This window comes from Macrobrachium nipponense, chromosome 19 (assembly GCF_015104395.2).
Source record: "Macrobrachium nipponense isolate FS-2020 chromosome 19, ASM1510439v2, whole genome shotgun sequence".
Taxonomy (NCBI): Eukaryota; Metazoa; Arthropoda; class Malacostraca; order Decapoda; family Palaemonidae; genus Macrobrachium; species Macrobrachium nipponense.
Window position 1 is genome coordinate 17,983,145 of NC_061088.1, and position 11,460 is coordinate 17,994,604.

The window sequence follows — 11,460 nt, forward strand, 5'->3', positions numbered from 1 at the left end:
GACCGAGTCCATATGACTACACCAGGCTTCTTATGCCGTTTTACACTAGGCAAGAACTCATGCTGGCAGAAGTCTAATTATTCTTAACCAAGCAATATGTTCGCTGAATAATTGGTATAGGTTTGGTCTACATCAGACGGACGACCAACAATTATACTACCAGGCAGCAACACGTTCCATTATGTCTGGTCAGTACTTGAAGTGGTGACCGCTAGGCACAATTTGCGAATGATGACGGGTAAGTTGATATATTGAAACTGCGCATATCACTGATTTGGATTAGACTGTTCGTGAATTGATGTCACCGATCAATTGACGGAGAAATATTAGATCACTGTAGGGCAACAACTTCCGACATGACAATAATTTACTAAATAAAACTTGACAGTTAAAACTGAATGAGACCGCAGTGCTCAGCTCGATGCTAAATTGGAGTTAATTACTCTTAATGATGAATTTTACTCACAGAGATTTTTTTTAACAAAATAGAACGATTTTAAATGACAAATGAGGCTAAAATCCTTCCTATTTTATCTTATTTTCTTCTCCTTACCTCATTACTATTATTCATGAAGCGCACGATTTGTTACTGTGTCTTGGAATTATAATAACTTTGCAGGTTTTCGTGAAGTTGAAATAAGGCCCAAGACCGGTTAAAGATGGTGTTGATTGTGGAGTTAACTATCTTGCAAAAGAACATTGCATGATCCGACCTCTAGCTTACTTGTGGCGCGTGTTAAAATCTACGGTTAAATAGCGCGTTGTTGTACCAACGAAAATTGAAATAAATACGCTATATTTTTATTACAGATAATTGTTCTGTACTGTTTAGCATGCACAACATTTATATTTTACATATTCAATTTAATAAATAAATAAGTATCCAATCCTAAAATTCATGTATCTTTAACTCAACGCGAAACACGTTTTTCAGACCTTTTTAGGCTTTCCCATAGACCTAGCCTATCCCCCTCCCCCGGCCCCTCACAAGAACAAAAACAACAAAATAGCTTGTAGGCTTACTCCCCGAGTAAGTGAAAAGCCTCACTGAAACTCAAGGGAACATAGGGCTAAGAAGCCGTGAGAGAGAGAGAGAGAGAGAGAGAGAGAGAGAGAGAGAGAGAGAGAGAGAGAGAGAGGTTTTCGTGGAATTCCTTGAAATATTCATTCAACCCTAAAGTTCAGAAAGGCAATACGCCCAACGCACACGTTGGAAAATCTTCAGAAAGCAAGTTTCTAGGTATCTTGATTTTAACTTCATTCTTTTATTCAATTTACTATTTTCCTTCAGCTTGTTTGTTACTAAAGCCAACTGCATAATTCGAGTGATTATTGAGCTCTGTAACTTCATTGTTTCGTTCCAGAGATAACTAGAGCACATTTCATTAATCAAGCGACTGGTCATCATAGACTCTTTACTATTCGAGTAATCTAACTACTTATGTTTGCTCTCATTCAAGTAAATATTAATGCTATATGTAAGCTTCCTTTCGAACTGGGAATTTGTTCCACTTTCTTTATCTGACATTTAAACAAATCAATGTCCTTTCGCTGGTGAGCTTGTGAGTGTGTGTGTGTGTGTGTGTGTGTGCTAGCCTTTGCAATGCAATGCAATGCGTTACTACCCTACTGGTATTCTCCTTGCATTTTACTATATTTTTGTCCAGTTATTAATGTATTTGTTCTATTTTAATAAGTGGGGTCTCTTCTTTCTGTATTTCCCTTTACCTTCTGTAACTTCTTCCTAATGAACACCATATTCTTTAGAAGCCTGAATTTTAAGTCAATGGCACCTTTGGTGGGTTTGATCCATATGAATATGGATCATTTTCCGAATAATAATAATATAATAATAATAAAATCCGACATTTTCCACTTGGCAATAATATGTTCCCGGTAGGGGGGTATGCCGTCTGTTCACCTTATGCACTGTAGGCATTACTTAAGGTTCTTTGCAGCGTGCCTTCAGCCCCTAGTTGCAACCCCTTTCGTTCCTTTTATTGTACCTCCTTTCATATTCTCTTTCTTCCATCTTACTCTCAAACTTCCCCTTGAATGGAGTCATAGTGCAACAGCGAGGATTTCCTCCTGTTACACCTTTTAAACCTTTTACTGTCGATTTCCGTTTCAGCGCTGAATGACCTGATAGGTCCCAGTGCCTGGTCTTTGGCCTGAATTCTATATTGAAATCGATTCAATTCAACCCACTTGGTAACAGGCGTGCATCCGTTGAATATTCACAGGAGCGAGTGCTGGCCGACTGGAGAGTCTATGACACAGTGACTCTGCGTCTCTTGGAACTGCTTTTCTCTTCCGCGACGTCCTCCTTGGAGCTCATACACGTCAGGACCTTCTACAGGGACGCCTTCGTCAATCTCCTGCCCAGACTCACGGGCCTTTCGCACCTTCAGATACAGGTAAGGAGGACAAAGTTCAGCACTATTTCCCGTTCTTTTTATCGTCTGAATGTTTCAGCGAGAGTCGAGTCTGTGGTCCTCTCGAATTTGTTAAAGAGAGCTTCAAACTACTGTTATCAATAGCTCTTTGTTCTGCCGTCTGGATTATTGGGATTTATTTATTGGAGCTGCAATTAACTTGTCCATGATACTAGCTTTGTTTTAGGTAACTTTATGAATGAAAACTTAACTTTTTTAAACCTTCCTAAATTGTGTTTGACTGTAACTTATCATAAGTCCTTGATCATAGCTTTGTAAAATTTAGGTCCAAGGCCAAGCGCTGGGACCTACGACGTCATTCAGTGCAGAAAGGGAAATTGACAGTAAAAGGTTTGAAAGGTGTAATAGGAGGAAAACCTTAAAGCAGTTGCACCATGAGACCATTGTTAGGAGAGGGTGTTATGTAAGATAGACGGAAGAGAATATGAGCGGAGGTACAGTAAAAGGAATGAAAGGAGTTGTAGCTAGGGGCCGAGGGGCAGCTGCAAAGAACCTTCAGTAATGACTAATGGCACTATTCCTCTACAGGGGAGTTTATAGTGGGAAGAATTCTCCCCAAGTCTAGTGTTTCTCTCTCTCGTGGCAGGACCCGGTATGGACGCTCAGCAGACGACAACTGGGCGTCACTTTACTGTCCATTTCTAAAATGAGCTACTTGCGGGTGCTGACCTTACAATACTGCGGTCACGATGCCCTTCTGGCAGCTGCGGGGGCAAGCTGTCCTCACCTACAGGTAAGGAGTCCTAACGATGATGTATTGCCAGTTTACAGAATTAGATCCCGATTCACTTTATAGAATCAAATCCTGAGTTCACTTTATAGAATTAGATCCTGAGTCAGTTTATAGAATCAGATCCTGAGTCAGTTTATAAAATCAGCTCATGAGTCAGTTTATAGAATTAAATCCCGAGTCAGTTTATGGAATCAGATCATGAGTCTGTATATAAAACTATATTCTGAGTCAGTTTATAGAATTAGATCCTGAGTTAGTATCGTCTATTCACTTTATGCTGTTCTTTTCACTTATTATTATTATTTACATCTTAATGAACACCTGACTGATCGAGTAGTAACCCCCCTCCCCCCTGTGTCCTCCTCAGGTCGTGGACGTGATGGGCGCCAGAGGAGTGACCGACGAGGGCGTCTGGTCCCTCGTGACGGTCAGACCGGGCGGCTGGAGTGGAATGATGGCCCTCGAAGAGGACATCATCAAGAAGAAGAGCATGGCGGTCAGGCTGGGAAAGTGCTGGGGAGCCGCTGTAAAGAGCATCACCTCGAAGCTGCTCTTTGCTCTCATGGAACCCAAGGATCCCAAAGTAAGTTGTTGTTATTATTATTATTATTATTATTATTATTATTATTATTATTATTATTATTATTATTATTAGTATTGCTCTCATGTAACCAAGGTCCCAAAGTAGGGTATTATATTATTTATTATTAATTATATTATATTATTCTATATTATTAATATTATTTATTGCCTCTCATGGAACCCAAGGATCCCAAAGTAAGTTAGTATTACTTATATTATATTATTATTATTGCCCTCATGGAACCCAAGGATCCCAAAGTAAGTTGTTAAAATTATTATTAGAGAAACAAATCTACAGTTATGTATAGGTACACTTACGTTTAAAACAAAGAATAAATCTATTATTATTATTATTATTATTATTATTATTATTAGAGATAGCAACAATTATTTATGGATACAAATATATCCTTAGAAATATACAAAGAGATTTCGGGAATCTGTTAGAACAGATTCCTGAAAACTCTCTCTATATAGATTAATTAAAATATATTTGTACCCATACGTAATTGTGGATTTGTTTCTCCAGTGCAAGACTCATGCTAGTATTATTATTATTATCATTATTATAAGCAGCTGTCCGAAACTTATTGTTATTCCGATGTTTCGGCAATCCAATAAAATAAATTGCCCCCTTTCTTTGTAAACCGTTGTCCGTATACATATTCTGTATCATTATTGTTATTATTATTAACGAGCTGTATGGCACGTACTACACTGCGCTGGAACCTGGTGCTGCCCATCATTTCTCCCCTACCCTCCTGATCCTCTAATTACCCCACCACCCCCGGAGGATAAACAGGTTTGCAGGAGGAGTGTGTATGTGTCACATCTCCCTTGCGCTCCCTATCCCGTACCTACCCGCCCCCATCCTGGGCGGACAAACTGGTTTGCAGGAGGAAGGTGTATGTGTCATGTCTCCCCTATTTACCCGTCCCCATCCAGGGTAGATAAACAGGTTTGCAGGAGGAGGGTGGATGTGTCATGTCTCCCCTACCCTCCCGATCCTCGACCTACCCGCCCCAAGTCAGAAAGATCCAATCGGATTTTGTTATTATATGTTATTGTTAATTCGCCATCATTATGGGGAAGTTATAGGTTTCTTCGGCACTGTTTTATACTATTTTTTTTCGCGAATTGTCACCGGATCTTTACAAAATTTTACTGTAAGGCACTATGGTCTTCTGATTATTTGACCAAAACCGTTAAATCTGAACATTTGTATGGTCACAGTCGCACAAAAAATCGACACAAACGGATACAGATGTCTTTACATACAATGAATCCAAACACTAATTATTTCACTTACCTGTCAAATTTGCGATTTCATGTCACCTCAAAGCCTCTAGTCACCTCCTTCAAAATGGTAAATGACTTATTGTGCAAATTCGGATTTCGTTCGTTTCCTGAGGAAGTGACGCACTGCGTGGCCTTCACACCGACGTCTACATTTCCAGTGAACTGAAAGAAAACAAAAACTTAAAACTTGGCATGTGCACCAGATGCCTATGGCCCAATTATACAGAATGTTCATTAGACATTTCTAAATCATTGCTGTACGCAGAAACAGTAACTTTTAGACAATTGATAAGTTCTCTGGCATTGTAATATTTACTTATGGACAGTGACAGTTAAGACACATTTCAAGCTATAATTGTTAGGAATTGAACTGAATTGAATTGAATATAGAATTTAAGCCAAAGGCCAAGCACTGGTACCTATGAAGTCATTCAGCGCTGAAACGGAAATTGACAGTAAAAGGTTTGCAAGGGGTAGTAGGAGGAAAACCTCGCAGTTGCACTAGGAATCAATTGTTAAGAGAGGTTGGAAAGTAAGATGGAAGAAAAAGAATATGAAAGGAGGTTCAGTGAAACGAAACGAAAGGCGATGCAGCTACGGGCCGAAGGCACGCTGCCAGAACCATCAGTTTGTTTGTTTGTATTGTGTTTTTACGTTGAATGGAACCAGTGGTTATTCAGCAACGGGACCAACGGCTTTACGCGACTTCCGAACCACGACGAGAGTGAACTTCTATCACCAGAAATCCACATCTCTAACTCCTCAATGGAATGCCCGAAAATCGAATTCGCGGCCACAGATTTGGCAGGCCAACACCATACCGACCATGCCACTGAGGCGCTTCCAGAACCATCAGTAATTCCTACAGTTAGCCGCATGAGGTGCATAACGGCACTAGACCCCTACGGGGTATAATTGTTAATATCGTTGTTGTTGGTTTTAATAACACAATGAAAAAATTGATGGTTTTATATTTCGAAAGTCTTGGAATCTGAGTAAACATACATAGTCATTGTTTTTGGCGGCTGCAAAATTTCTTGCTGGCATAAAACTTGCTGTTTTTAATGTGCGTACGTGATGGAACACTGAACCTGCCCCTGCCCTGCCCCTCCCAAAGAATAAACCCAGGGTTATCTCTGTGTAAAGTGATCTAAGGGTTTCAATTTCAGACGACCCAGTAGCTCTCTCTCTCTCTCTCTCGACGCGTAAAGCTTTAGGACGACCTTTTAAAAACAAGCGCGCAGCGATCAATAACAATTTACGAAGAGGAAATGTCAGTAGACCATGGTGATGTCATCTTTATCGGCTTCGTCATCGAATCTATAGAATTACTGTTTTCGACATTTGATCTTTTTTGTTATATTATTTTCTACCTCTTCTCCTGCTTTTTAAATACTTTTATTTTTTCTTCAGCCATATTCACACAGCTTTTTTTCTTTTTTTTTCTTCATTTTCACTGGTTTCCCTTTCCCATATTTATTCATTTTCTGCTCTCTCGCTTCCCTCTTTAATTTTGTTCCTTTCTTTTGCGTTGCAATTTTAACTTTTATTTGAATCATCATTGGTTTCCTCTTTGCCTTTGTCATCGTTTTTTTCAGCATCTTTACCTTTTCATTGGTTTTCTTATAGTCTTAACGTTGATTCTTTCTTCCTTACTTGTTGTAATCTAATTTTCGTTGCGCCCTTATTTTTGTTCTTCTCTTTTCCATTGTACTGTCTTCTGTCCCTCGCTATCATCTTCACTATCTTTATATGAGCCGGATACATAAGAAGTATCTATCTATCCGTCCGATCTCGTCAGTGTCATCGTTCCTCCATTTTTTTTTCTTTTTTTCTTATCTCTGCGGTTAGAGGGAAGCGAGCGAGGATGAACCCGGGATCCCGTTTCCATATGGCGAGCCAAGAAATCCGAACCCTTTCGTACATATCACATTTGCATTAGAGCCATTGTATAAGCCTTGATTCGGAGGGGGCGGTGTGAAGCTTCGATTCCCAGGCTCCCATCGTCTCTCTCTCTCTCTCTCTCTCTCTCTCTCTCTCTCTCTCTCTCTCTCTCTCTGCACTCGCAACCCAGAGGTTTTGTTAATTCAGTAGTCAGTTATATTTCATAGGCGGATTAGCCTAGTTTTAATGTAAGATGCCTATAACCGTCGATGATAGTATGGTTAGCCAAAATAAAACCTTCATTCCCATGGGGGTCAGCCAGTGTAAGAATTAGTCTAGGACTTTAGCGGCAACTCCCGATTCCCAGAGGTTGACCTAGTTTACACCAAGATGCTTATAACCGTCGATGATAGTAAGGTTAGCCAAAATAAATCCTTGATTCCTCGGGGGTTAGCCAGTATGGGGTTAGTCTAGCGTCTACTGCCGATTCCCAGTAATTAGCCTAGTTTACAACAAGATCCCTATAGCCGTCGATGATAGCATTGTTAGCCGAAATTAATCCTTGATTCCCAGGGGGTTGGCCAGTATGGCGTTAGTCTAGGGTCAACTCCCGATTCCCAGAGGTTAGCCTAGTTTAAACTGTCGGTGACTGCATGGTTAGCCAAAATAACTCCTGGATTCACCAGGGGGTCATTAGTGTAAAGATCGATTTCCAGGTGGTGCATCATTATTAACCCCAGTTCCAAAGGTGATAAGCCTAGCGTTACGCAAGTTTTATTTGTTAATCATCTTAATATCTTAAACTAGGGGATTAGACAGTGTCGCAGTGCAAGAAATAATTCCCTCTACATGCAGTTGATTTTTGCTCAAGGATATGTAAAATTTACTTTTAGACATGACTTCTAAATCTAGTTCAGACCCCAAGAGAAAAAAAATAGTTATGCTTAACCCAGAAAGGAGCGATAGCCTTTTCTTATCCATCCAGAAACAGGCAGAGTTCGAAAGCTTAGCAGCAGACGGGAAGAAACGACCACGGAACCTGGCTCTCAGATATCTGGAAGGCTTACGATAACATAATTTCTTGAAAGCATAAGTTAAGTTTTAAGAATTATTACTGCTATACATGTAGCTGCTATACATGTAGCAGTATGACAGAAGGTGAATAATGACTATAATTAAGAATGGTCTACTTCTGTACAACTTGAAAACTGATTCAAGTTCTTCCCCAACTAAATTTCCGGTAAGTAATTCATGCCATTCATTGCTGTTTTCACGTTTGTTACTTGTTATTAATATGTTACTGCTTATCCTCTCTCCTACAGCTGTTGAAACACATGCGTTCGGATGGAGAGGACTCCTTCTGCTGGAGTCGTTGTACCTCGTCCCTGGTGCACATTGACCTGCGGTGCACCAAGGCCTCCCCAGTTGGCGTGGCAATCTTGAAACAGGCTCTGCTGACCAAAGCACAGATAGAACATGACAGCTTCTGCGACTGATTGTGTGAATTCCTTGAGGGGTCTTCCTTGTACCTTTATTATTATTATTCTTATTTTCTTTTTAAGTCTCTGGAAACTGGCAGACTTGCTAACGTGCCTCATCAACATTTAAGGCTGTGGAAAAGGTGGAAAAGAAGCCTAAAGACAGCTTCCCCTGGTACTTTGTCCCATTCTGGGGGCTCAGAAGTGAAAGATTTAGCACCTAAAAGCAGGAAAAGGTTAAAAAAGGGCTTCTTCTTATACTCTGTCCATGAGGATCTTATGGGAGGACCAAAGGCCCATGGAAACTAGAGAGAAAGATGAAAAATGGTTGGTTTCATGAAAAAAAGAGAGGCTGTTCTAAGCACTGTGATACAACAGAAATCCATCGTATAATGTTGTCCCTTGACACAACGGGTACACGTGAAGTATCGTGAGATCAAGGGGAAATCTAGTCATCAGAAATGTAACCAACGTTGTACATGAGCTCTGAACTGAGTTTGTTTCTCAAGCAGGTCACAAGCAATGCTTCATGCGTAAGGAAAATCATACTTAGCTGTTGTCTACTGGCGGTGGATAAGATTGCAAAGCAAATTTAACGAATGTGTTTGACATCCCGTTCCATAAGATAAGAGCCCCAGAACACACTGCCGAAATCATTGCGTTAATTTTAGCTTCGTTATTCCATTTCAATAACTGCTTATGGTAGGGCGGGCATTATTTATCAAATATCTTCGCTGGATACCAAAGATTTTTTTATATATTCGTTGTTTTTTTATGTTCACAATATAATTTTCAACAAAATCTATGGTGCTCAAGTTTTGTGGAGATGAAGTTTCGTTTGTAAACCTTTTTTTAAACTGTCAAAAGACTGATTTGGATTTACGGAGGTTCGGAGTGAAGATTAAGGATAGAATTATCTATCAACAAGTCCTAAGAATGCAATGGTGTCGATATCTGTGAACCGTTATCGGGTAACTATCTCTTTTTAAAAGAAAGTAACAAATTATTTTTCTGATTTTATTGCTAAAAATTAAACAAACATATGGCGGCATTTTCAGTTTTATACTTCATTTCGGATTCTCCATAGCATTGTGGAGTTTGATAAAGGGAGTGTTAAACGCCATAATTTTGTACTGCTTTATAAGTTCTATATATATATATATATATATATATATATATATATATATATATATATATATATATATTCTTTCTTCAAGACCAACCCATGCCATTTGTCACATTTTATAATAAAAAATACCAAGGTGCATATAAGGTATACGCGACGCAATTTGAGACATCCTGCGTGTTGATTTTCGTCCACTCTCAAAACCAAATCGGAACCAATACCTCGCACTGTTATTGAATAATAAATACGCTTTCGTTTGCTACTGTGTATTGCCAAACGAGCCCCCAGCCAGAGTCCATGATAACTGATACCGCTCTTTTGAAAGATTTTTAATTCCATGGTACCGGGTTACAGTCGTAACCGGCAACTTTTGCTTTAATGACGTTTTAAAACCTTAATTGGCAACTACACAAATCTCGTTTCAAACTTTGCAATGGATAAATATCGAACTCTCGTTTGTGAGATTAATTAATTAATAGAATCATTGGCATCAATAACCGGTAACCCCAGATGCATTGATATTAGATTAAAGTCAATACTGGCAACTTTTCGACTTCCCAAGAAGCGTTTAAAACCATTACTGGCAACTATCACTATTTTGCCAAACTGCACCTATGGCACGACTGGCTAATATGTATACATAAAACCATGCTTGGCAACCCTACACAGCCCTGTGGAACTGACACTTGAAACGGATACAGGAACAAAGCTTCTTATCTTGCCTTATCGGCGGAATATATTATCAGATCGATACGTTATTATTATATTATACTATGTTAATAATGGCGGTGAAGTTATTGGAGAATTTTTATGTGGTTGCACATTTCATCGTCAGGTTTATATATATATATATATATTATATATATTATATATATATATATATATATATATATATATATATATATATTATATTATAATGTATTAAATATATATATTAAACTATATTATAAGTAGCTTTTCAGTTTATTTTCTCTTTGTCATTCAGTGATTATCTCGTGCGCTTTCAGTCACAATCGTTATTTTGAGCTGGCTATTCGATGCCTACTCGACTTCAAACTGTTTATTTCAACCAAAGCATTTCATCTCCCTATCTTTCTGCGCAAAGGTTATTTTTGTATCACTTTTTTTCTGTTATTACAGTTTGTATCTTTTTATTCTTTAGTCTTATACTGTCCATTAGTAAGTTTTCAAAGCAGTAAACGTCAATAATGAAGAACTACAGTTCGACGCTGTTCAAAGAAGAGGAATTCCAAGTTTTACGTTACCCTGATGTTGAGTTCAGTTCATGTATTCAGATAACGTATCTCTTGAATACCGTGGAATGTGAATTGCTCCGTATTAACGAGGTCCATATCAGCTAAATATCTAAGTGAACTGCAGGTCAGGATTAATTGCTACTCCTGGTAAGCAGTTTTCGAGTAATTCAATAATAACCTTACTGATTAACGTATCAAAAGGGGGTTAAAAGTGAAGGATATTCTAGGCAAGGTCAAAGGCCTTGGTTTGAGGTCACCTTAAGCTGGTTTGAGGTCACTTAAGCTTTGTTTGAGGTCACCTTAAGCTTGGTTGAAGGTCACCTTAAGCTTGGTTTAAGGTCAACTTAAGTTTGGTTTGCGGTCAACTTAAGCCTGGTTTGGATAGAATAGAGAGCGTGGTCAGGCTGGCAAATCAAGAGGCAGTAACAGGCTGAAAGTCAACAAAGAAAATTGAGTATGAGTAAAGGGTAGGAAGAGTCTTTAGCTGGGCAGCCCCACTTGCTATTTTCATTTAATGTATAAATATACTCTATATATTCATACATTTCGTGATATATTTGGTACTGTATTTAAATTAACCAGACTGAACAGACATGAAAATGAAAAAAATTCTTAATAAAAAATATTTTATACCCTAAGTAAATAC

General features: G+C 38.8%; 1 protein-coding gene across 1 annotated transcript in view; it reads left to right on the forward strand.

The window, feature by feature from the left end:
* The window catches only part of LOC135214401 (uncharacterized), a 33,802-nt gene extending 24,228 nt beyond the window's left edge, over positions 1-9,574 (forward strand). The window contains exons 3-6 of the mRNA XM_064248673.1: positions 2,244-2,417; positions 3,043-3,189; positions 3,557-3,772; positions 8,277-9,574. Of these exons, the coding sequence (XP_064104743.1) occupies positions 2,244-2,417; positions 3,043-3,189; positions 3,557-3,772; positions 8,277-8,450 (711 nt within the window). The 3' untranslated portion in view covers positions 8,451-9,574. The remainder of the gene's footprint in view (positions 1-2,243; positions 2,418-3,042; positions 3,190-3,556; positions 3,773-8,276) is intronic.
* The last annotated feature ends 1,886 nt before the right edge of the window (positions 9,575-11,460 follow it).